Source organism: Camellia sinensis, chromosome 10 (assembly GCF_055761805.1).
Source record: "Camellia sinensis isolate YWXY chromosome 10, ASM5576180v1, whole genome shotgun sequence".
Taxonomy (NCBI): Eukaryota; Viridiplantae; Streptophyta; class Magnoliopsida; order Ericales; family Theaceae; genus Camellia; species Camellia sinensis.
Genome location: NC_138970.1, coordinates 12,462,564 through 12,490,315, shown reverse-complemented (window position 1 = coordinate 12,490,315; position 27,752 = coordinate 12,462,564). Strand labels below are relative to the sequence as shown.

The window sequence follows — 27,752 nt, the reverse complement described above, 5'->3', positions numbered from 1 at the left end:
CTTGAACTGCCTTTGATTGGAGCGGGGAAAGCATCATCCACAGCTTTGATCACTATTGCAGATGTTTGTTGCTTGTTCATCCCTCTGACTTTCAGAGCCTCGACTGCCCACAGCAGTTGTTCAATAGGGTTGGCGTCTACCTTTGCCTTGTCCTTTCCCCTGGCCTCAGCCTGATCAAGGGTCTGGGTTGGTGCTAGCATGTCGTGGCTATAGCCGGAAGCCACCTCTGGCTGGCTGAGCTCTATCACAATCCGCCCCAGTAGCGGGGGCTCCTGTGGTACGAAATTCCCAGCATACGGCGCCGCTGGCGGTGAAGCCGACATTCCATAGGCCAGATCGGCCACGGTCCTCTGGAGGTCCCCTATCATTCCCATCAATTCGAAGGTGGTGGGCTCACGAGCCTGATATAACTGGGGAGCCCAAACCGGGTGCACAACGAGCGACCTGGGCGGGTATGACATACTGATGGCGGCCTCACTCTGCGGAGCGGTTCCCTGCTCCAATGCAGCCGTCATAACCACAACTTCTTCTGTATTTTGTGCCGCCATAAATCCTGCCTCAGCAAGGGGGAGACACTGGCTATTCTGTATCAACTCTGCAACTTTCTAAACTGAAAGGAAAAACAGACAGCATTTCAGCCCAAACTGATCAAACACGGGTGTAGCCAAACAACTGTACCCTACTGCTGATCACTGTTCCCAGATTTCTGTTCCCAAAATACTGAATCTGATACCCGCGGATAACTGATTCCTGATAACTGATTCTCAACAATACTGATTCTGGTGCCCTCGGGCCCGATACTCAAACTCGCAAACTGGTATATGCGTTCCTGTAGAGATACACTCTAAAAGCACATAGCAAGTAAGAGAGAGCTCAATCACCCCTATGTTGGGGTAGGGTTTCCCTGTCCTATTTTGTCAGGAACTAGGGTTTCACTACGCACACAGCGGTTTCAAACAACTTAGCATCGGGTAAGCAACCTGTCCTAGCTTGGAATGGTCACTATGGATCCGAATATGCACTAGGTCGAATGGTCAAAAGGGTGCCCCGGTAAACCGGGGTTTGTGTTCCCATGCTGTCAGAGCCCATAGCCGGTCAGCCTTATGGACATGCCTTGACAAGACAAGCCTCCGGCAAACCGTTCAGGAATGGCAGATAGCAAACACTGTGTTCCTAGGCGCACCAATGCACATGTAATGCAAAGAAACACATAAGCGAAATCAAAACAGGATATCATGAGTTCGAGTCAAGCTCTCTAAACTCCCCAGCAGAGTCGCCAGAAACTGTAACAAGCCCGCGGGGGGGGGGGGGACCTCGCTACAGTTCGGACTCTCGATTTTGTGTCGCGGTTCTTAATCTTGAACCAAAGAGTCCAAATCTGGCAAATCGTTTTGAGAAACAGATTTTTGAAAAAGTAGTGCCAAACATGGACTGCTTTGCCAGATACAGAGTCGCCACCTAAATATTTTTTTATGGGAGAATTTAGGAAACCCTGACTCGGTGCCGAAGGCCACATGTCCGTCATCACTAGAGTTGTCTTGGCTCGGGAGCTTGGGTACGATCGGGGAAGGTCAGCTATGAGCACCCCCTTTCGCCCGGTCCGAAGACCGGCCTCTACTAACCGTGATATCCGTATTTGAAAACTTTATATGTTCTTATTCCATTTATTAGCCTAGTATTACTATGTTATGCGCGCAGCAAACAAGTATAGACTAGATTGCCTAATTTGGAAAGAATCATTGCATATCCGTTCGGTTTGAAAATGCTTTGGAATTTACTACTCGCAAGTAGGCTAAAATACGGATTTCAACGAGTTTTTCCAACTCAAACAATCCAACCTTCACCCACAGGCACTCAAAACAGTTTAACATATAAGCATCTAGCCACATGTTAAGCATGCTGTCATGGCAACATTCACACTCATGCGACATGCTAAAGCATTAAAATACTTACATAGTACTCCATGCCAAAACAAAGAACTTGTTAGCAAACATGCATGATCCAAGTCCATGTTAAGTGCCTAATGCATCGCATACAAGATGTTGCTAAGATAGGCTCGGCTAACCTAGACATGTCATGTGAAAATGCACGATTATCACATATTCAGTTTGGAATTTGAAAATACATATGCAGTTAGCATGATGTACCGAGCTCAATGCATGTAATACAAATGCATGGATGCACGCATGCATAGCATAAGGTATGCTAATTTAAACGTGTCCTAATACTAACCATTAAAGCAGGTAAGTAAAAGGGAAGAAAGAAGTGAGGTTGGAAGGCATACACACCACCCACGCACACTTATTACAGATTTGCCCTCGCTCGGAGGGACCGAATAAATATTACAAATCAATTAACTACGCAAGCTAATTAATATTACAAATTGCCTAATTTAATTAACAAATTAAATAAATTAATCAAAACAGGAAAACGCCTCGGGAAGCGCGCCACCATGCATGGGCTGCCTCTGTTTTCCTTTCTTTCCTCCTCTGGAGGCTGTCAAAGCCTCAGGACTGCTCCCTTGGACAGAGGGGATCACCACCGGCTGATTGAAATTGCCACCGGCAGTGTGGTATGGCCATCGGCACAAAATTGAATCTGTCGGCAGAGAAAATGTTGCCGGTCGGCACATTACACTGCAGGTCGGCAGAGTATTCCTGCAGAACCTGCAATTCACAGCAACAGAGGGCAAGGCAAAGCATGGCAGCACAATTCAAGGCATGTATGCATCAACCATGTCCCTTATCATTGTAATGACTCAAAGGGGCATGTGCCTCGATTCTCGGACCACCAATCACGCATTCCCATGCATGATGGCCCAAAGACCAAGTATGCAACTTTGATTTCAAATGAAATGCAAACCAAATCAAATCAAAGTCCTAATCCCTATCACCAAATCAAGGGGCAAGGAATGCATGCAACATGCAATGCAACCTAAGCATACAAACTAAGGATGCAACATGGCATGGGGGCAAGCTTATGCAAGCATACAAGCATACATATGGCAATGCAAACTAATGGAAAGATGGACTTATGCATGAATTAGGCAGCTCTAATAAGGCCCAAAACAGTAGCCATAATGCCCAAAAATGGAGACCAAAACATGCATGCACACATACACATGTTAAGACCCAACACTTAGGCACAAAGCAAGCAACATTCAAGCACACTTGAAAGAGACATTCATGGACTAAAAGCATGCAACATAAGCTCTGAAAATCATGCTAATACATGGTACCAAACCAAGCAATAAGTCAAGCTAAACATGCAACAAATAGTCTAAGTGTTCAAAGCAAATCCAAGGAGCATTGAAATACACTTACAAGACTAAACATGGTATGAGCTTAACAACCAAAAAAAGAGTTTTGGGGCATCAATCCAAGGCTTAAGGACCACTTAGATGGCATCTAAGTGACTAAAATCAAAGGCATGCAAAGGCACCAAAACATGGAGCAATGCTACACAAGCTTCCAAAGCGTTAAAGAGGCATGCGAGGCAATCAAACTAGCATGGAAATGGGACTGAAATGGCATGTAGAATGATCCCAAATCACCAAAACAATGCAAAGATGCCATGCTGCACATGCACATACTCAAGGCCAACAAGCCCAAATACAAAGGAGCTATATCAAGCATGCCAAAATCGACCCAAACACTTATGGACAGACCTAAACCATGGCAAAATAAGCACATAATCTTCACAAGACTAAGCCTAAAACATGCTCCAACAAAGGCTAACAACCTAAGACATGTTAAGGCATAAACAAGGCATTACATGGCAACTATGCTAAGCATGCATGGAGTTCCAAAACCAACTTAAAATCATGTTATATTATGGGTATATAAGCATGAAAAACAAACCAAACATGCTCAACACACACTCAAGCATAGGCTTCCTTAAGAGGCCAAAATATGCCCTTTTCAAGGACAACAAGGAGAGGGGGTGGCCCTCTCCTTCTTGGGACTTCAAAGCATCATCTTCACCACTGAAATCCCTCAAGATTTCAGTGGTGAAGAGACCTCAACACCAAAATCCCGGAGCTAGCACAAAATGGCTCAAAATGAGGCCTTTTAAGGCCTAAGGGTGGTCAACAACCCTCAAACAACAAAACACTCTTAATAAACAATAAAGAGGGCCTAAAAACAGAACTTTTTTATGTTATACAATAAGCACAAAAACAGCTCTAAGATAGGTATAAAATCAACGCAAAAAAGGGGGAAAATGGGACTAGATTCTCACCCTTGAAGCCTTCTTCACAAATGGTGCTCCAATGGCCTCCTTTAGCTTGAATCCAATGCCAAAACTTCAAAACCAGTCCTTTAGAACCTCAAGAGCCAAAGGAAGGTGAAACACTAGGTGTTTGTGTGCAATAGTAAGACACAAAGCACCTAGTGAACAAATGAGAGGGAAAGAGAGATAGAAAATGTATCTCACCCAAACCCTAGAACAAGAGCTCAACAATGGCTGTTTTTGCTCTCAAAATATCCTAAGTCTCTAACCTAGGTCTCTCTTTTTTGCCTTAGAGAGAGCTCCTCTCTATATTGTCTTGTAAAGCTTACAAGACAAGCTTTACAAGAGGGGGATCCCTCCATACACGTGTATGGAGGGATGCAAAAGCAAGACAGCTGTCTAAAAATATCTGCGAAAGCAGATGAACAGCAATCGGCCGGCCAAAAATGCCATCTTGGCCAAAAAGAGTGCCGGCCGGCACTAAATAGTGCTGACCGGCAACAAAGAGTGCCGGCCGGCAAACTATATTGCCGGTGGAAGCAAAAACCAGCCGGTGGTGGGTAGGGATGGTCTACAAGCCCTAATCTGCCTCTCAAGGGCAAGATGCAAGTGTTTGGTGCAAAACCAGACACTAAACGGTCAAGTTCGGAGATTCTGAGGCAAGGCGCGCGAGCCGAGACCTCCGGGAACTCCAAACGAACACAAACATGGATAATCACCGAGTGTTCAAACGGTGACGTCCAAGTCTTGAGGACGGTCAAAAATGGGGTGTCTACACATACCCCAGTGGCAAAACACTACCAACCCGGTCTCCCAAGAAATGGAACCACTCCCCGCTCAAGGTACATAACGTGACCCTCTGGCGGTAGTAATCAATAACAGCCCGATATGACGATAGCCAGTCCATACCCAAAATAACATCAAAACCCTTCATGGGCATGACAACAAACGGAAAAGGAAGCCTATAGTCGGCGACCTCTATATCACAGCCTCTAACACCTTGTTTCAAAATCAACTCACCACCCAAAGGCGATACCACACAAATAGGAGATGCTAACTGTGCTAACTCCAATTCCAAACAGATGCAAATGCAGCAGATACAAAAGAATGAGATGCACCCGTGTCTATCAACACATTAGCAACCGAGTTGCAAAACAGAAAAGTACCTCTCACTACTGATGGAGCCGGTACTAAATCCTGCGCGGTAACAGCATACACGCGCCCCGTAGGCCCCTGGTCTACCTGCTCACCTCTCGGAGCAAAAGACTGCTGCACAGACTGGGATGACGAAACTCTCGGATTGGCCCTCGAGGCCTGCACAGACTGAGCTGGCTGAAAACCCTGCGTCTGCCTAGAACCAGACGCTCCCGAAGTGGCACTCAACTGCGGGCAAAACCTCTTCAGGTGCCCAGGCTGTCCACACTGATAACAAGACAAGGGCTGCCCCCTGCCCAAGCTCTGACTCTGCGGTCTAGCTGAAGAAGAAGCAGCTTTCTGACCCCCACCCTTCTGCGGGCAAATAGAAACCTTGTGACCCAGCTGGCCACACTTGTAACACATAAACTCCCCCTGACTGCCTCTCCCCGAGCCTGCACTCGGCACTGGAAAGGTCGATCTAGAGACTGCTCCCTGAGACTGCTGAGGGTTATAACCCTTCTGTCTCCTGCCATCACTCTGACTATCCTGGCTCCTCTTGGAGCCCCTCTGTTCTTCCTCCTCTTCCTGCATCATAATTTCCATATGAGCAGCAGCATCTACCAGGTGTCTATACTCTCGGATGTAAGACCCCCCAACTCTCAACTTGAGGCCCCGCCTCAACTTCCGCTCAAACTCATAGCAACGACGTTCCTCAGACGCCACCAGTTCCGGTGCAAACCTGGACAGACTGGTAAAAGTAGCCTCAAACTCGGCCACTGACAAGCCCTGCTATTTAAGCCGGCTAAACTGATCCCTCAGCTTCTCCCTAGCTGCTGCAGACAAAAACCTCTCCTGAAAAGCATTCACAAACGCCTCCCAAGTACCACCCACACGAGCCTTCTCGTACTTCCACCATTGACTCGCATCTCCCTTCAGCTGGAAGGATGCCAAGGTCACTTTCAGTGCTCCGTCCTCGATGCCAAGCATCTCGAACGTCTTACTCATTTGCTCTAACCACTCATCAGCCTTCAGTGGCTCCTTTGGATCCCCGACAAACTCATCCGGATTAGACCGGAAAAACTCCCTCTTTAAGAAAGAAGGCCCTGTCTCAGCTGCCTGATTCCCAGCTCTAAGACTACCCAAAGCTCCTGCTATCTCTCTGGCCAAGGCACCCATAGCCTGCTGACCCACTGGCTCGGCCACATTGGCCTGACCAACTCCCTCCTGCACTGCCGGAATCTCACCCGGTAACGGTACTTCCTGCCTCGCAGGTCTACCACGCCAAGCACCTCTTCCTCGTCCTGACATCCTAATAAAGGTAACACAGAACGTTAGCACATTCATAAATGTGCCGAAACTAAACACTCACGTCCTAATGCATGGACAACTGTAATTCACTCCACATAAGCACATAAACACATAAGCACTTACGAATTTCATTTCCGGATAATGATAGTTCCGAGATGTTACTAGAGTTCCGGTTAGAAATAGCATTGATCAAGTGCTTTTCCAACAAGACTCCCAGAAACTCAAGGATCCAATCAACATCCTAGAAATTAAATCCCATACCCACATAGTCACATAAGCATGTTATCAATTAAGCACATAGCATATGATACTACATTTAAGTCTCTCTCAAGCGAGACAAACCCATTGTGATCCTAATCACTTCCCACGTACCCAAAGTATTCGAACCCGGTACGCTCTGATACCAAGTTGTAACGCCCTCAAAAAAAAAAAAACATTAAACCCATCAAATAAGATATGCATTGACATAAGAACTAGCCACGTTCTTTTATTCATTAGAGTCTCATTACATAAGCATTACATGTTAACATCAAAACAAAATGCCTTACGGGCTTACAGCTTTCCAAGTTAACACTTGGTTACAACAAAAGAGTACTAACTCGTTTACACATTAAGCCCTTGGCTTGAAGTTACATGTAATACATCAAAAGTAAAACCACAAAAGTATGTCTGCCGCTAGCCTCCCAAGCTATGTCCTTGGAGGTGGCATGCTACCTGTACCTGAAAATGATATTCCCATATAGGGTGAGCCACAGCCCAGTAGAAATACACTAAACTAACCATGGACAATGACTAAAATATTAGCAATTGATAGATGGCTAACACTGATACATTCACATAAATCACATTTTATGTCATACGACTTAAGAGTCCAAGTTACTTTTCATTTTCCCTTTTTCAACAGATAAGCATGTCAGCTCTATCCTCATTTCAACAGATAAGTATAAAAACTATATCCCACATTCAGATAAGCATATAAGCTATACCCACATTCTCGACAGATATGTATAACAACAATATCCCACATTCAGATATGCATATAAGCTATATCCACATTTCACAAAGATAAGCATATGAGCTCTATCATCACTTCTTTAGACAAGCATATGAGTTGTATCTACGGAGTTCATCCCCTATCTTCTCCCAACACTATCCGGTTTAGAGGTACATCCCCTATCTTCCCCTAAACCGCGGAGTACATCCCCCATCTCCTCCTCTACACATAACGTATACAAACACATTGGTTCTATATACAATCACCCAATACATATAGTTAATGTATTCTGTCACCCGTCAAGTTCCATGACACATTCCATTGATTAGTTTCAGTTTGCCTAATCATCATGCATTGTCTACAACAATCACGACTATCCTCCACCGATAGCCCAAAGCAGTTATTTCTAAACAGAAAATAAATGCACAAATGGATATTCAATCAACATTTCATTTCCTCATTTCTACCAATTAATTATCCCAATTAATCAACAATGTAATTAGGCCATTTTCCATAATTACCATTTCAACCCTAAGGTCCCATTTCCATCAATGATTCAACAATAAGTCCATTTCTCTATTCCAAACATGCTCCTAGGTTTATTATGAATAAAACCCCAACTTTTGTAAAATTACACAAAAGCCTAAAAATTTCACAAAATTACCAAACCAAGTCCAACATCTCAAAATACTAAAATTTAGAGATAAAACCCATAGAGAGGAGTAGGATATCCCTACCTTGAAGATTTAGCCAAAAAGGAGATGAAGACTCGAAGATCAACGTGCTCCAATCCAAACTTTTTCAGATTAAATCGAAGCTCTCAACGCCCTCTATCTTTTTAACAAAGGCCCCGGGCTAGATTCACACCCTAGGGAGATCAAATCTTAGAGAGAGTGTAAGTTTAGAGAGAGAGGGTCTCGGATCTAGGTTTTGGAAGAAAAAGAAAGTGAAAATGTTAAGTTCAAAAACGCTACTGTCCGCTGATATAAAACACGCTCGCTCGAGCGAAGCCTTCGTCGCTCGAGCGACCAGACACAGAAAACTCTCGCTCGAGCCAAGAAGTTCTCGATCGAGCGAAGAAAAACCCAGACCGCTCGAGCGAAGGAAGCTCGCTCGAGCCAAGAAAGGCAACTCTCAGGTCCAGAACCAGGCGCAACCGCTCGCTCGAGCGAAGCCACTCTGGCTCGACCCACCAGACACGAACCCCACTCTCGCTCGAGCGACCAACTCCTCGCTCGAGCGAAGGTCCAAAAATCTGGGCAGCAACACTAGGCTCCCAAACACAACCAACCTGTAACAAACCTGCCCAACACATCCTATAACTCAATATACAAAGTAAAAAGGATGCAAACAAGATAATAAACAACTACCAACATCCACGGACACATGTCCGGATCACTGTACAACAAGGGTAAACCCGGGATCGCTATAGGGAAAACCGGGATCGCTATACAAATCCTCGACCAATCAACAACTCCCTGAAGTATTTTTACCAAAAGAAATGGAACTAGGTTTTTCAAAATGTAACAGTGCATTTAGAGGGTGGCGATGGGTTGTGGAGCAAGGGGGAGGGGTGGATGATTGTAGAGGCAGCGTGGGTTTTGACGGCGTTAGGCTGTAGCAGGAAACAGGTGGGTTTCAATGGCGAAAGAGATGGGGAAGGAGAGAGATTTGATCCACTATGTGAGGTGCATGGTCATATTTAAATGGATGGTTAGGATAATTTGTGATCTAGTATGGTCAAGTTTAAAAGTGGTTTTACAAGAAGTTAAAAAGCGTAAATAATATATTGCCACATGTATTTAAAAAAAACAAAAAAAAACTTGTTAAACAAAGTAACTGAGATGGATATGAGTGTAGGTTGTGACACAGAATGAAGTTCAAAATTTAAGTTGATGAAATTAAAATTTTCGAGTTTAAATTAAAAAATATGTAAAACTTTGGAGTTTTTTTTTTTTTTTGTAATTTGTCCAATATTTTAAACATGTTTATGTTTATTTGTTGGAAAAAATGAAAATAAAAATATATTTAGTATGCACTGTAATGTAAAAATTTCATGCCAGTAATAAATGTATTTTTAAGAACCAAATAATTTCATGCTAAATGGTATACCTTTTTTAAAATAAAATTTTGGTCTTGACAGAATAGTAATTCATTACCAAATGTCTAATTTCATCCTTAAATAGTAGAGACAATTACGGTTTGAATTATAGGTAATTATTGGTAATTAAATTGTGGAAATGAAATCCCCAAAAGTAAATGGTAATTAAATAGTGGTAATTATTGGTTAATTTATATCTAAATTAAATCTCCGAAAGTAAGCTTTCAAACAAGTTCTGGCCTCATATCAAGATTCAAAGTGTAGAAAGAGAAAAATTTAAAGTGTAGACAGAGAGAAAAGAGCAAAAGAGTGAATACTACTAAAAAATAATAATAATATAAAATCGAATTTGGAGCTTTTGGTTCAATCTTACCTTAACACCACTTTAAGTTCCAAAATCTAGAAAAGGGTCTCAAATGTAATATTAAAATTGGATTGGTCCTTACAAGTGGGTCCAGGCAGGTTAAGAGGTTATCTAAGCTCAGCTTGAGTTGTGTTGAGAGTTGCCTAGGCCCACCCAAGGCCGAATTGTAACTTGAGGATTAGGCGTTTATCTGTCTACTGAATTATATTAGGTTATCCATAATTATATGTTGTGTGTGTTAAAATAACTCTTTCGACAATGAGTTTGTGAAATGTTTGTCTAATATTTGTCTATGTAACTGTTAAGTATTGTACTCGTCGCTTTATTTTATGCTCTGTGTTATGTTGAATGTTTCCACAAATTATTTTTCTGGAATACTTATGTTTGAACTAGCTACGGCGTTCTAAATTGTTATAAGTGTTATAGTCATACTTTTATTTTGTTTTCCTGTTCTTAGTAGTAATTAGCAAATTAGATACTTTATATATGCTATGTGAAGTTTTATTTAAATATTTTGTGGCAACAAATATTTAGTTTCGAAAATTCTACAAAAGTAGGCTTACTTTGGGAAATAAATTCGTATAGGGGCTTAGTTTGGGAAAAGCCCTGACAAAATCTTTTCGAAACTGCGCAAAATGTTCTCTGGGAGGGTGCGTATCTCAAGGTCATTATTTTCTTCTTCTTTTTTAATTTTTATTTTTAAATTTTTTATTTGTTGTTTTTATTTTTGTCCATCATTGATCTTTTTCAAATCATATTGGAATTATATAACAAAATAAAAATTTATTTAAAATTTTATATTTAAATAACAATTTAAAAAATATCAGGTAAATTAAGCAAATATTTAATTTACATTTTTTACACAATTCACTACTCTTTAGTCAATGCATGCTGTTTATTTTTTAAAAATGTAATGTATAAATTATTTATGTAAATATCAAATTGATTTGATAATCGTACATATAATTTTATCATTTTTTTAAAAAAATAATGGATACGAAACATAATTTCCAAATTATATAATTTATTTTTAAATATTAAAATAATAAAATTTGGTAGCTAAGATTGTTTATCAATACGATATTTTATATGAATAATTTATATAGAGAGATCTACAAGATGATTGAGCGAATTATAGAATGTGGATTGAATAATAATAATAATAATAATAATAATAATAATAATAATAATAATAATAATAATCAATAGTGAGTGGTCATGCTTTCCTTAAAAATTGTATTCGGTTAAAACCGTGGTTGTCATCCACGCTTTCCTTGGTGAGTGAAAGCGTGGTTGTGAACCACGTTTTCTGAAGACGAAAAAATATTATTTAAAAGCACAGTAAAAGCGTGGTTCACAAACACATTTTCTGGAAAAAAAAAAAAAAATTTACTTAAAAGCGTGGTTAAATCAAATTTCCTTAAATGCGTGGTTTGTAATCACGCTTTCTTAATTAAAAGTGTGGTTTGTAATCACGCTTTTACGATTTTACAAATTTTTCGCGGGAGGGCCACAAAAACGGTGAAAGCGTGGTTCACAACCACGTTTTAGCTTAGTTTGGGAATTCCGTCCAAACTAGGCCTAGTTTGGGAAATAGCTTGCTATTTTGCCTTAATTTGGGAAAAGCTCCTAAAATATGAATTATTTTCTGTGATTCTGAAAAATTAAAAGTCATAATTTATTATTTAATAAAAAAAATAAAATTTCTAACTACTCTTGTATTTAACAATAAAATTATCTGAATTATTAATGTAAATATATATTTAACATGAACGGTTAATTGATTTGATAATTTATTAATAAGGTAAATTATACTTACACCTCTTGAGGTTTATGTTTAATGGAGTTTCTCCCCTCACATTCTGAAAATTACATTCACTTCCCTGAGATTTATAATCTCATTACAAATTACCTCTTTCTGTTAAGTGTACGTTAAGAACAAAACAAAATTACTGATGTTCTACCCTAAAATTTTCTAAATGACCATTTTGCCACTTTTCTTACCATTTCTTATTTTTATCATAATTACTATACTCTACAATCTTACATCATTAAATTCTACCTTAACATATTATTATTGAGTGATAATATACAAATATAAATTTTATACAGAATTTTCAAACATAATGATATAGTTTAATGGTGAGCTTTCACTTTAAAACAAAACACCCATAAAAATAATTTTATTTACAACAATATCACTACCAGATCATTTTTATGATATTTTTTGTATAATTTTTTTATACATGAATAGAATTTTCATTTTTATTTCAACCATCATTTTTCTTTCTTATCCATTCACTTGCATTTATTACAGTATTATCAAACAACACCATTCACGTAAAATCTAACCAACCACCCAATCAAACTTGAAAATATAAAAATACAATACATATAGATACATTTATACAAAAATAACATCAACAAAAATGTACTCCACACCCTCATGGAATTTTCAAAAATAAATTTTTGAGTTTTTAATTTGTATGTTTATATTTTTTAATAATTTTTAAAAATATTTTAATTATTATTTTTTTTTACTTTTTAGATCCATTTAATCCAAATATACTTAAAAAATATATAATTTGTACAAAATATTTTTAAAAAATTCATTGAATATAACACAATATGATAATTTATTGAATTTTTATATATTTTATATTTATTTGTACTGGTGAATTTTAAAAAAAAATCACAAAATATTATACTTTTTTAAATATATTTAGATTAGGTGTATTTAAAAAATAAAAAATTTGCGTAAAATATTAAAAAAATACAATAAAAATTAAAAAAAAATACAGAAAATAAAAAAAAACTCAATTTTCTAAGCAGTGAGTTAAACCAAATAAGATGATTGTTATTTCCCTTGAAATGACATGAACAAATACTGATAGGGGGTCAATGTAATTTTTTTAATGTGAGTGGAAATCTATATTAAACATAAACTTGAAAGGTATTAGTATAATTTACCCTTATTAAATAAAATGGTGATTCTATTTACACACCACTAATACTCTCAGTACACACCGTTAATAGATTAAATTTATATTCCAATAATATCCTTCAATGAAATGACCATTAAGGACATCATGGAATGTATTCTATCTATTCAAAAATTTCATATTTAAAAACACAAAATACTCTTCACACACTATCATCCTTATTGGATTTAGGGTTTTAACATATAAATATTGTATTTCTTCATCATCTTTACCATTAGCATACATTTATGATATAATTCATTATCAATTAGCTCACTTCATTCTTTTATCTATTATACTTATTTTTTTAACTCAAAACGGTATTGCCTTTGAAGATTTAGGGTTTAAGAATATTGAAATAAATTAGTTTTAAAGATTTGCATACCATGGATGATATTGAGATGGTTGGCTCCGATACAAACATTGAAATGTTAGTTTATGACTTAACTTTTTGATTTTTTATTTATCTTATTCGTATGTTGGGAAGATGAGTTTGTTTGTCGTATTCGGAATAACAGAGTTGAACTTTTATACAATATTTGATTACTCATATTTGAACAACACAATTTTGTTCAAATTATTAAGATTGATCAAATATTAAATGTTCATATATAAAATTAAAAAAATGAACATTTTAAGTTAGTTCGGTTAAAATAAATTAAACTTTTATTTGTTGTTCAGATATAAATTTTTGAACACGTTAAGTTTGTTCAACTTTGTATTCTTGAACATGACTAATTTGATAAATTTGTTAGTTTTTTTACAAAATTTAATACCCACCCAATGTAGCAATGTTGAAATTGATTGTGGGAATGAAAGGTGTGAATCAAGGGTGAGAATGGCAATTTGAAACGATGAGGAGAAACGAGAGCTTAACACTGAAAATGAAGAACAACATTGGCGAAGCGGAAGGTAGAATGAAACACTCTGTCGACGATCTGAAATGACGAGATGATAAGATCAAATACGACGAAAGTTCAACACTAATTATGAATATCAACACGGGCAAAAATGAAGGTCTAATGAACTTCCGCCGGCAATGGAGATCAAGATTGATGAAGATGGCCACTATTCTAAAAATTGTGGGATTTTTGTTGTTTGTAGTGGTGAAGATAAAGAGTTTTTGGTATGCAATAGTGTGTACTCAAATAGTTAGTAGTGTGTTAATATAGGATTAATAATGAAAATGCAAGGTGTAAAATAAGATTTTTTTAAAACTTAAAAATTATTATTTGTGTGTGTATGTGTTTTTTACAATGAATATTAGTGATGTGTAAATAGAGACCCTAAATAAAATAAATATTATCTGACAGATTGTTCCTAGGTTGACTCGAGTTATTTCTCAGCTAAAACTATTGCTTAATTTTCTTTGTTCTTCAACTTCTTGTTGGTCATCAAGAGATAAGAACATGGTAGAAACAATTCTTTTCAACTTAGCAAGTAAATTCTGGGCAAGATAGGGCCCAGTGCAATCAGGGAAGTTGGCAAGGCATGGGGTGTTGAGCAGGAGCTGAACACACTCGAAGGCACCTTGTCCACCATCAAGGCTGTGCTCTTAGATGCGGAGAGATTGTACGGCCATGGCGGTTTTCCTCAGAATCAGGCGCATAACAATTACTCAATTGCGATGGGGGTATGGTTTGACAGACTCCAAGCTGCTTTTTATGATGCAGATAACCTGCTCGATGAATTGCACTACGAAGATTTACGACGTCAAGTGGTAAGCAAATTATTTTCATTTGATTTCCCATTTAAATTTAAAATGGGTAGTAGAATCGAAAATATCAGGAAGAAATTAGACGAGATCGCGGATGATAGGAATAAGTTTCATCCCATTGTCACAACGTCACGACATAACGCGACCAGCACATCAATCTCCTCCAATGTAAATGAGTCGGAATTTGTTGGAAGGGTCAATGATAGAGTTACATTGTTACAACTTGTAATGGCCCCAAGTGTTGACAATGATGAGAACATGTTTGTCCTCCCCATTGTTGGCATTGCGGGTATTGGTAAGATAGCTCTCGTCAAATTGCTGTACAATCATGAAATTGTCGCCAAGCATTTTCAGTTGAGGATTTGGGTGAAGGTAGGACAAAGTTTTGATGTTAAAGATGTGATGCAAAAAATTGTTCAGCGCATAACTGATTCCCCCCCTTATGCTGACCTCAATTCAAATCAGTTAAAGAATCTCCTTCAAGAAAAATTGCATAATACGAAATTTTTACTTGTCTTGGACAATTTATGTGATTGTGATCATCAAGATTGGTGTAAGTTGTATGACTTATTGAGATGTGGTGGTACCGTGGGAAGTAAGATCATAGTGACTACACGTAACATGTGGGTCGCTTTAGTTGTGGGCACGGTTCCCACATACAATTTAGAGAGTCTTTCAGATAAGGATTGCCTTGAATTGCTTTGGAAGTGGGCAGGTTGTCGTCAAAAATTGGGGGAAGAACATGCGAATGCGAAGCTCGCCGAAATTGCAAAGGAAATTGTGAAAAAGTGCCACGGATATCCTCGTGCAGCAAAGACTTTAGGCAGCAATTTGTTTATGGAGACTAATGAAAGTAAATGGTTAGAATTAAAAGAGAAACAACTATGGGAATTGGCACAAAAGAAACATGACATTTTGGTCGTGTTAAGATCGAGCTACGACACACAACCAACTGAGTTGAAACGCTGCTTCATATATTGTTCAATTTTTCCAAAAAACTATGAAATTGAAATTGATAAATTGATCCAGTTGTGGATGGCACAGGGGCTCATTCAATCATCTGGCCTAACTGGTGAGTTGGAAGATACTGGCACTGATTATTTGAATCAGTTATGTTCCATATTTTTCTTAGAAAAGACTGAAGAACAACATGGCAATCTATCAAACACGTGTAGAATGCCTGAGATCGTCCATGATCTTGCAGTATATATGGCAAATGAAGAATGCTTAATTACAACAAATTATCGTTTTGGGCCGATTTCTGATAAGGTTAAGCATGTATCATTTCATGATTTTGATTGTTCAGCAGAAGAAGTCACAAAGTCATTGTTCGAACTAGAGAATCTGAGGACTGTTTTCTTTCCATTTCAAGGACTGGGAGCTGGTGACAAAGGCTTTGTTAACAGATGCATCTCAAAGTTCAAGTATCTGTATGTGCTTGATTTGAGTAACTCATGTTTTCAGGTGTTGCCACATTCCATTGGTAATTTGAAGCATTTGAGATATTTTGACATCAGTGGGAATGCAAATATCGAGACACTCCCTAACGCCGTTTGCAAACTGTACAATTTGCAAACTTTGAGATTCAGGTGTTGTGTGAAAATTCGAAAGTTACCCAAAAACATAGGGAACTTAATCAGTCTTAGGCATTTGTACTTGACCACACAACAAAGTTGCTTGCCAGAGAGACAAATCCAACGCTTGACCTCTCTCCGATCCTTTCAGATTACAGGATGTGGAAACCTTAAATCTTTGCCTGAAGGAATGCAACTCCTCGTCAAACTCAAAACAGTGACTATTGCAGCTTGTCCCAATTTGACCTCTCTGCCAAGTACCATGAAGAACCTGGCCAAGTTGACGAATCTTGAGATTAGCAATTGTCCGAATCTTGACTTGGCAGGGTGGGAGGACTTTACATGCCTTAGGAGCCTTCAATAAATTGAAGGGTACAAGATTTTATGAGTTTGTGGCTCTCCCAGGTGAATCAATTTCTTTGTACTCAAAAGTATTGCTTATATATATTTTGTTGTGTCTAGCATTAACTGCTTCTCCTGATGGGCTTCTTGACATTGTCTTAGTGCATGCAATGGAAATTTCATATCAGTAAGAGAACCGTGAAGTGTGAAGTGACGGGCGTTCGATGGAAAACCAACCGATGAATGGCTTGTATCTAAAGGGGAGGAGGAAGGAGTTGTTATCTCCATCAGAAGCTCTTGAACTTAGCTGCAGTTAGGATTCTGTTATTAATGTTGTTTTGTTGGGTATGTTATCTATGTAATGTTGTTGTGGACTACTGTTCTAAACATTGTGTTTCTCATTATTGTTGTTATATATCTACTGTTTTTTAGTAAATGGTCCTGATGGCTTTGAATTGTCCCATCTCTGCCTCCTTAGTTTAACTAATGTTTTACATATTAGCCTGTTGTAACTAATATTAGACCCGGCTTTGAAATGTAGTTAACAGCAAATTCTGCCACATCACGCCCACCAAATTTTACTACATTTCTGTGTTTCCAAATAGCCCAAACCACAACAAACAGGTCTTCTATATGCATAGAATCTAATCACATAATTAGATATAACTCTCTCATATGGAGTGAGATTCAAACATTTAATGGGTCAAAGTCACACACCGCTCCTCTATTCTTTAGAAAATTTCCAAAACTAAAGAGGCAAAATAACAATCCAGCAAGCAATGTATATTCAGGAGCTCCATTTCATTATTACATACCTCGCAAACACTATTTGAGATAAAACCTTTGACAAGGTAAAAAGCTTCTAAACACAACTCTCAGAAAATTTATTTTTTAATTGATATAATTTTGGATATATGAAATTCATTAGTTTAAGAGATTCTGAGGGAAAAACAAAATATTGGGTCAGGGAAAATTTCACTTTGCACCTCTATACTTTACACCAAATCTTACTTTAGCCAAACCTACAACTAAATTCGACACGGCTATTGTTTGTCATGGATGCCTTGAACTAAACTACGCTAAATTTTGACATGGGTGGCTTGCTAAATATTTTATTTGAGTTAGGTATCCTTTTTTCCATTTTTTAATGGCTTTATATAGCTACAGATGACCATTGGTTCAGTGGTTAAGACTTGGCCTAATAACCTCGAGGTTATGGGTTCAATTCTTGCGACCACCACTTTGTGCACTATGCCAAAGGTTAGGTGTGTACTCAATATGATCCCTCCCAAACACACATTAATGTGTACTAATTGAGCGTTGTATTTTATATATATATATATATATAGCTACGGGAACCTCCTGATTGTTAGGAGCAGCCGGCTGATTCTCCACAATTGGTTAGTGGAATGTTAGGTTAGCTCTTAAAAGTGCAAGTGTCCTATGATAGCCACCTGGCCCAAGCATCTATAGTGTATCCCCCAAGAAATGGAAGTGGTTATTCTACATTAACCCTCAGCTGTTTGATCAAAAGGTAGTGAGATTTCAAATGTGATGAATGAATGCTATGTGTCCAATCCGGGAGTAGCTCTCCTCAAAACTCCATCTCCTCCATGACCCTCAAGACTCCATTTTGTAGGAATAAGCAGCCAGTGACCTTCATAGACTAATCTCTCTTCTTGAAAGAAATCACACGATAAGGGTCAACAGTATGACTCACCAGACAAACCAAGTGGTGGCAATGTTAAAGAATTAAGACAAGTTTGTCACCGCCTATCCTCAGAGGAAGAAAAGGGTAAAAAAGGAAACTCCTTGGATCATTACCTCATTTTGTAAGTCCTCTGCATTTGTGTTTCCTATGACATATTTTATTTCCATGGACTTGGATTTCTGTTATGAAACTTAATTTATTACCTAAATTTTGATTGCATAGTGATATATTTTATAATTTTGTACTGTTTTCTGTAGTTTCTAATAAGTTGTGCCTGATGTATCTACATTTTTCATATTTGATTTTCACACATTTTGATGAATTTTAGCATTTTGGAATTAGGCTTGAAAAGTTCCTCATTTTGCCCCAATATTTAAGGTTATCTTTTCATTCATTTTCAGATCATATTTTAATGTGTGTTAGTTGCAAATGATGTTTCATCAACCATTTCTAAGTTATTATTGAACAAAAATTATAGTCCTCTCTCTGTGATAAAGAAGTGGATACCAGGGTGAATATCCATATTTGACTTAGTTATGAGGAATATGAGTCTTGATGTTTCCGGCATTGAACGGACGTGGCCCACGACGGCGGATTTTGTTCCTTGGCGGTTGATCTTTTGAGTTTGAGAAGGTTTTGGTGGAGTCGCCTGGACGCTTTGGTGTGTCGATTGTGGAGAGGGGACTTGGGCTTCGTCGGGCTGTGGTGGTGTATGGTCATGATGTACGTTGGATGGTGGCGTGAATGCGGTTGGCCTCGCAAGACCCAGGTAACTTGCAGTTTTTGGGTCGTCTCACCAGGGGTAGTCACACTGTGGCTGTATGGGTTCGTGGCAAGGAAAGTGGTGGTTCGTCTTTTCAAATAGTGGTGACGGCAGGGAAGAGGCGAGAGCAAATCTTCATTCCTATGTCGGATTTTGGGGATGGGTGGGAAGGAGTGGCCCTGGTCCTTGAAGGTTTTGGGCTGCATAGTGGTGGTCCAATGCAGGGTAAGGAAGGGTCCAGACTTGGTCCATCGCCATCAGCTATGTGGGGAGTGACTGAAGGGGTTAAGGAAGTACGGGGTGCAACAGAGGTGGAATGGTTCCGTCTGTTGGACAGGTCGCTTGTTGGTGGAGTGGGGGAGATGAGTGGCAAGGGGATGAGTTTTGCCGCTGTGTCAGATTAGGTAAATCGATGGTGGAAGACATTGGGGAAGGTGGAGGTGCGTCCGTTAGGAGGCCAGGTGTTCCTATTTGTTTTGCCAAACCGACGTGAGGCAGAGGTGTTGCTGCGCCGGCTGTGGATTACTGATGGGAGGGATCTAGTGTTGGAATGGTGGTCAGCTCTAACACTCTGCACCTCAAAAGCTACAACCTTGACGGCGAAGAGTGTTTGGATTTGGGTGATAGGGGTGCCCATCCACCTTCGCGGGGAAGATGTTTACCGTGTCATTGGTGATTGGTGTGGTGGTTATGTGGAAGCGGATGAGTCATAAGTGGATTTGGGCTATGTTCGACTACGAATCATAAGTTCTCACAGCACACTGACATGCGTGGTCATCCGATGGGGTTTGTGGCAGTTTTCTTTACCTGTATGGGTGGAGAAGGGACCATTGGTGGAACCAACGGCGCCGGAGATGGTAGGCGGTGGAGGAGGTGGAACAAATAAGGACGGGCGAGAAGTGCTGCAATCAGATCGAAGGAAATGGCGGAAATTGGGGGTCAACGATTATCTGCAAAGATTTGGGGCGGCGAATGGGGATATGGGTGGACGGGGTAATTTGTTTGGTCCAACCCATATGGGCCTGGGTCAGGATTTTAATAGGGGAAAATAGGGGGGACGTTTGGGCTTTGCTAAGGCCCAAGCTAAGAGAAATGTGGGAATGCCCAAATAGAAGTGGGCCAAACAACAAGGGGTTCATTGAAGTGGGCCATCTCAAGCTGTCATTTTGAGCCCAAGGAGGGATGGAGGGGTTCAATTAGTGGAAGCCCAAGCGAATCCAGTTATCAGTCGGGTCTTCTCCACGCTGAAGGGTGGGTTTGGTCCTAGACCAGATGATGGGTCTTTGCCGGTGTTGCGCGACTCGATGGGCAATACCGGGAGGTTGCCAACTGGTCCACAGCCGTCGTCTGGTGTCGTTGACGATGCTCCTTCAGATTTAGAGGGGGTGGAGCAGTACATTGATGAGGCGACAGAGCAGTGGCCTAGTATAGCTGGCCTTTCGGAATTGCGACCGCAGTAGTATGAAGGTGAAGCAAGTCAATGGGCTGATATGACAGATGGGTTGGCCATGGTGGTCAGGCCTGAGGCAAGTTCCGATGAGGTGGCTGTGGAGAATGGTGCGAACTATGAGCTTGATCTTGAGAGAGATACTGTTGGGTCAGAAGATGATATACCGTTGCCAAAGGAGGTTTTTGCTTGGGTTTTTTCTGGAATTAATGAGGTAAGCCAATTATTGGGAGCCTCCTTTGAGGGCCATAAAGAGGTAGCATTGAGACTATTTTTGGCAATAGAGGAATCATGGAGAGGTGATGCTCCTCTTCAGCAAGGGATGGAGTCTGCTAGCCATAATGTCAAGAGTGCCAGGGAATTACGTAGGTTGGAATGTACTATTAATTATGATCGAACTAAGGGAGGTGGAGTGCGGGGTACCAGAAAAAGGCGCGGTTAGCCATTGTTGTTATCATGCGGTTAAAAATTTTGTCTTGGAATGTGCAAGGACTGAATGATAAGGGGAAGAGGGTTTTGGTGAAATCCGTCCTTAGAAGTGCAAAGGCAAATGTGGTGTGCCTTCAGGAAACTAAGATGGACTGTATTGAGGGGGCAACAGTTTGGGATCTTTGGGGTGGCCAATTTGTGGACTGGGACTTCCTTCCTGCACTAGGGGCAGCTGGGGGTGTTCTTTTGTGTTGGGATCAACGAGTGGTGGTAAAGGAGGATGTAGAACTGGGGGATTTTTCGTTGTCTTGCCTCTTTCGGTGTGTAGAGGATGATTTCAGATGGGCTTTCACAGGGGTTTATAGCCCAGTTCGTGGAGTAGAGAGGCCAAGTTTTTGGGAGGAGCTACAGAGTATTGCTTATTGGTGGGGGGTTCTGTGGTGTGTGGGTGGGGATTTCAATGTGGTTCGGTGTCTGGAGGAGAAGTTGGGGGCTTCCTCAGGGAGGGGTCCAATGCGGCATTTTTCTTCATTCATTGATGAGATAGAATTGGTATATTTTCCGCTTCAGGGTGGTGGTTTCACTTGGTCTGGGGGTGGAGCAGTGTCTCGAATTGATAGGTTTCTGGTCACAGGGGATTGAGAGGGGCATTTCTTTCAGGCAGTTCAATGGCGATTGCAACGTCCAACTTCGGATCATTGGCCAATCTTGCTGGATAGCGGGGGTATTAAGAGTGGGCCAACGCCTTTTCGGTTTGAGAACATGTGGTTACAATCTGAGGGCTTTGTGGAGATGGTTAAAGGCTGGTGGGTGACTTACAACGTGGCAGGGTTGCCTAGTTCACGATTAGCATAGAAATTGAAGCTCCTCAAGTTAGACTTGAAGAGATAGAATAGGGAGGTTTTTGGGCAATTGGAGGGGCAGAAGGCAAAAGTCTTAGTAGCTTTGCAGGCGCTGGAGGAGAAATAAGGTGGCGAGGTGTTGTCTGAGGCTGATATGGCTCACCGAGAGAAATTTCGGCAGGAATTTGGTCACATTGCTCACATGGAGGAGATGAGTTTCCGCTAGAAGTCTAGATGTCTGTGGTTGAAGGATGGTGATCGTAACACAGAGTTTTTCCATCGTATGGCAAATGCTCACTGGCTGGTTAATCAGATTGGACGTATTCAAGTAAATGGGGTGGAATTTTTGTTCTCGGAGGAGGTCAAGGCAAGTATTGTGGGTTTCTATGAGCATTTGTTTCGATTCGTAGGGTAGGGGTGGCGATCGGGTTTGGATGGGGTAAGTTTTTATGTTATTTTTGAAGAAGATTGTACTTTACTAAAAAGGCCATTTACAGAAGAGGAGGTGTTTAAGGCTTTGCAAAGTATGCTTGGGGATAAGGCGCCTGGTCTCGATGGGTTCACTATTTCCTTTTTCAACAGTGTTGGGGGGTGGTAAAGTCGAAGGTGCTAGCTATGTTTGAGTAGTTCCATCAGTCAGGCGAATTTGAGAAAAGCCTTAATGCTACATTTATTGCCTTGATTCTGAAGAACGAGGGGGGGCAGGATATTAGAGATTTTCGGCCTATTAGTCTTCTGGGGAGTGTGTATAAGGTGTTGGCTAAAGTTTTGGCAAATCGTTTGCGCGGTGTGTTGGTAGGGGTGGTATCGGAATCCCAGAATGCTTTTGTGGGGGGTAAGCAAATCTTGGATGCGGTGCTTGTGGCGAATGAATGTGTGGACTCGCGGTTATGTCAAGGGAATGAGGGGATTATTTGTAAATTAGATATTGAGAAGGCCTACGATAATGTGAATTGGGAGTTTTTGATGTATTTGTTGGAAAGGATGCGATTTGGGGAGAAATGGTGGCATTGGATTCAGTTTTACATTTCTACTGTGCGAATGTCGGTCTTGGTTAATGGTTCCCCGGCAGGGTTTTTCCCGACTCATCGCGGGTTGCGGCATGGTGATCCTCTATCTCCTTTGCTGTTTATTCTGGTTATGGAGACTTTGGGGCGTTTGTTGGCTAGGGCGGTGCAAGCAGGTTTGTTGAATGGATTTGAGGTAGGAGTGGCTCCAAGGGATGTGATGGTGTCTCATTTGTTTTATGCAGATGACGCGCTTATTTTCTGTGATACGGAGGAGGCCCAGATTGGGCATTTGAGATATGTGTTGTTGTGTTTTGAGGCAATGTCCGAGCTTCGGGTGAATTTAGCAAAATCATAATTGATTCTAGTAGGGAAGGTGGCGAGGTCTTCGGTTCTGGCAGCCATTTTGGGGTGCAAAGTGGTCTCCTTACCTGTGACATATTTGGGGTTGCCTTTGGGGGCGTCCTTTAAAGCGACAGGGATATGGGAAGGGGTGGTGGATCGGGTACGAAGACGGTTGGCAGGGTGGCAACAACAGTATTTGTCTAAGGGAGGACGACTTATGTTGATTAGAAGTGTTTTTGTCGGGTATTCTGACTTATTTTATGTCTGTTCATGTGATCCTGGTCTCTGTAGCGAGGCGGATTGAGTAGCTGCAGAGGGACTTTTTGTGGGGTGATGGGGGTGAGGGTGGTCATTATCACTTGGTGTCTTGGGATCGGATTTGTATGTCTAAGGAGTAAGGGGCTTGGGGCTTCGGAGGTTGGTCCTGTTTAATTTGGCCTTATTAGGGAAGTGGCTGTGGCGTTTTGTCGAGGAGAGGGAGCATCTTTGGAGGTGGGTGGTGGTTGCTAAGTTTGGTGTGGGTACGGGGGAGTGGTGCTCGGGACGGGTGGGTCATTCTCATGGCTGTGGGTTATGGAAAGGGATTTGGCTGGGTCGGGAGGCGTTCTGGCAGCGAGTGAGGTTTAAAATTGGTGTGGGGGATAGAGTTCGGCTTTAGCGGGATAAGTGGTGTGGAGACTTGTCTTTTGAGTTTCGATTTCCTTTGATCTTTGCTATTGCTGCTAATTCTGAGGTGTTAGTGGGTGCTGTGAGGGTTGGGGAGAGGCAGTTGAGGGTGTGGAACGTGCTATTGCGTCGTGATGTCCAAGATTGGGAGCTAGATCAATTAGTGGACCTCCTTGGCTTTTTATATGGTTTACATCTTGGACAGGCGGATAACGATGCCTTGGTTTGGGATTGTCCTACGGCCAAAGGTATTTTCACGGTGTCCTCGTTCTATGGGGCTCTTGTTCAGGATAAATATGTTTTGATGGCACCTTGGTTTATCCGTGGAAAAGTGTTTGGGTGCTGGGCACGCCATCCAAGGTTGCCTTCTTTGTGTGGACGGCGAGTTTGAGTCGTATCTTGACCATTGATAATTTGATTCGTCGTGGGCATATTTTGGTGAATTGGTGCTGCTTATGCGGTTGGGCAACAGAATCGGTTGATCATTTGCTTATTCATTGTTCAGTCTCTTCTCGTCTTTGGATGCTTGTGGTGGCAATTTTTGGGATGGTTTGGGTTCAACCGGATTCCTTGTTCGCAGTTTTGCAAAGTTGGGTAGGGGGGAGGGTGGGGAAAAGGCGTCGAAAGGCTTGGATTCTTGCCTTGCACTGTTTACTGTGGTTGATTTGGCTGGAGCGTAATAGGCAGGTGTTTCACAAGGTGGCTCATTCCATCTCTTGGTTAGAGAGGCGACTTCTTACTGTTTTGTATAGTTGGGTGGCAGGATTAGTAGATTCAGATGTGTTGGCTTTTACAGATTTTGTGGAGAATTTGATTTGTTAGTTTCGTTGGTCTCTTGTGGCCGTTTTTGTATTCTTTGCCCCTTCTTGATGCTTTATCTATAAAGTTTGGTTATTTATAAAAAAAATTTATTGAACAAAAAAAAAATAAAAAATGCCAGGTGTACAAATTTAATTCTAGCTGGGCCAGCAGCGTGGGATGGTCCTAAATCTAATTTTTTTCTAATCTCTATATTCAGTTATCTGCATATGATATCAGTTTCTTTTTGTATAATATAAATTATGTACTACGTATTTGTGGTTGCTCCCCTTTTGGCACTATTAGTTAGCAAACTTTATTTATATAACTTATCCCAAAAAAAAAAGTGCTAAAATATGCAAACTATGCACGTAAATTTGACAAGTAGTTCATTTTTCTTCTAGGAAACATGAGCACATACAATTAGAACTTACACAGAAAACTGGAATTGACCTTCTACTGTATATTTCGTCTAAAATGTTGTTGTCTCTTTCAACCCTTAACCTGATGATTCCCGTTGTATCCAAGTGGAGTTGTCATGTTACTTTTGTGAGATTGAAGTTGTTGAGGCTACTATTGTGATTGTGACCTGATAACCCTGTATTTTAAGCTTCTAAAGCCATTCCTTACTTCAGGGGAATTAAACCGTCTGATGCAGCATCCAAAATCAAAAAGGCATACCGGAAAGCTGCACTGAGACATCATCCAGACAAGGTCTTTGGATTTCTGCAGTTATTTACTATCACTCTGTCATCCTTGTCATTCTTTTTTATGAGTTTATTTTAATATAGGCTGGTCAGTTCCTGGCAAGAAGTGAGAATGGAGATGATGGACAACTCTGGAAGGAAATAGCTCATGAAGTCCACAAGGATGCTGACAGACTTTTTAAAGTGATCGGAGAGGCATATGCTATACTTCTAGATCCGACCAAGGTACGCTATTAGTAAGATATGTTTAAATTGATGAGGTTTTCTGTGAGATGTGGGTCGGGAACCTCTAGTTGTTTTAGCATATTGTGTTTTTAAACTGATGAGCTTATTGCGTTTTTTCATAATAATGTGTAGTGATCTTGATCTACATGTTTTGGTCTTTCATTCTATTGAATTGTCTTAAATACATAAATTTATAAAAACTACAATTCAAACTGAAATAATTGGATTATTATCCTCTCCATTCGTGTCCTTTCAATCTTGTGAATCTCACACAGTTTCAAACGGAAATAATTGGATCATTAATGTCCTCTCCATTTGTTTCCTTTCAATCTCATGAATCTCACACACCATCAGATATAACATACATGAGGTATAAACGCTAATCTGACTACTCAAAGCTTTAATACGTCCATGCTATATACTTGACTCATGAATAATAGATGGGATCTGGGGATAAATGTTTCCTGGTAAACATTCTTATGGTAGAAATAATGGTCATAACTCAATGATTTTGTAGATTGGACAGCCTAATGTTGATTTCTTGACAGATTCTGTGGAATACCAAAGAAATTCTTCAAATCAGAAGGATAAAAATAAGGGATAACTTTTGCCTTTTGATCTGTTTTCTGATACTTGTCTTGTAGTGGGCATTACTGCCCCGTTAAAAGACCAGCTAATGCACTATCTAAAAACTACTAGCTGTAGTACAAAAACTATTTCTGCTAGGACTAAAAGGCTGTGTTTTCTTTAGCTTGGTTCAAATTACATTCTTGAGTTTGAGGCTTATCTGCAATTTGTACCTTGTAACAAAAGATTGTCATGATCATTGTGCTGAGTATAATAAAAGTAGTTATGATACTATCTCTTGATTTGTTTCTGTTCTATATGAGTTGCTGAATATTAATTATCATTTTCAATTTTCAGCGATCACAGTATGATCTTCATGAGGAATTGAGGAATGCCCAGAAGGAGAGCAATGGAAGTAGAGCTTCTAGAGGACCTTCTGATGATTACAGCTCTCCATTTGATGGCAGTGCAAACAGGCAATATTGGAAGCAGTCTTGGAAGACATGGGAACTCGTGTTCTCAATTTTGAGAAGCTGTAGAAAAGGTAAAGTTATACTTACATCTGGAAGCTAGCTAGTTGAAATCAAGAAAAATCAGATTAACCGACATACATTACAAGTTCCATGGAGTATTGGTGGGAGGGGGTTGGTGGCTGGTTACTGGTCTGGGAAGACATTGATGACCCAAGATTATTCTAATGAGAAGTGAAGTGAAGCGGTGGCCATGCTCTTGTTTTTTCTGAGGATACCTTTATGAAGAAATTTCAAGAGAGGGAAGGAGGGAGGGAGGGAAGATATATTTATGTTTTTTGGTTCCAACTTCAATGGTGAATTTCTACATATGCCAACCCCAAAAAAGATTTATTTTGTGAAAGTGGGTTGGCAAAGGGATGTTTATACGAAGTTGTGTTATTACATTTGTTTTGTTTTTGGTCGGAATATTTTTTGGTTAATAGATTCTTCAAATTGGTTATTAAGTGAGGGCCATTTGCATGTAGTAGTCTTGCAGCAGTTTGATACTGAGGGTAAGATGTTAATATGTTTTGAATGTGCTAGTATTAGATATATTGTATGAGTAATGAAAGGAATGAATTCATTTTGTAGAGATTTTCTATTAATGAGCCTTCTTGTTAATTGGAAACTTTGTTTTTGGTGCTACTAAAAATGGGTTTTCTACAGATAGAGTTTTGATAATAATTTGAATTTATTAGCTTTCTTACTAATTAATTCCAGGATATACTATTACGGTTTTGATAGAGCTCCAAAAGTTGTAATATTTGGGTTCATCTGGGAGGGACATAGTTTGGTTTTTTTGGTGAACAGATCTTGAGTACTACCATCCTCTGTCTCGTAATTTTCCTGACATCAACGAATCGAAATTCTTTACTTCTGGTACACGTCTAGAATTGGTGGGAGTATTTATTTGGTTGTCTTAGAGCAGCGCTCCACAATATTTGGGTTGTGACGCTTGTTTTGTTATTTCTAAAAATATCAGCAT

The 27,752-nt window shown here is 40.1% G+C and overlaps 1 protein-coding gene and 1 long non-coding RNA gene across 2 annotated transcripts; both read left to right on the top strand.

Moving 5' to 3' along the window:
* Positions 1-14,154: 14,154 nt before the first annotated feature.
* Positions 14,155-17,209, top strand: LOC145800155 (disease resistance protein RGA2-like). Its single transcript, XM_082889796.1, has 3 exons — positions 14,155-14,241; positions 14,572-16,811; positions 16,911-17,209. The coding sequence occupies exons 1-2, from the start codon at positions 14,155-14,157 to the stop codon at positions 16,768-16,770; spliced, it is 2,286 nt and encodes a 761-aa protein (XP_082745922.1). The 3' UTR covers positions 16,771-16,811; positions 16,911-17,209.
* Positions 17,210-25,334: 8,125 nt separating this feature from the next.
* LOC145800963 (uncharacterized) lies at positions 25,335-27,357 on the top strand. Its single transcript, XR_014341629.1, has 3 exons — positions 25,335-25,470; positions 25,548-25,688; positions 26,613-27,357. It is a non-coding gene; the product is annotated as an uncharacterized LOC145800963 (long non-coding RNA).
* Positions 27,358-27,752: the final 395 nt, after the last annotated feature.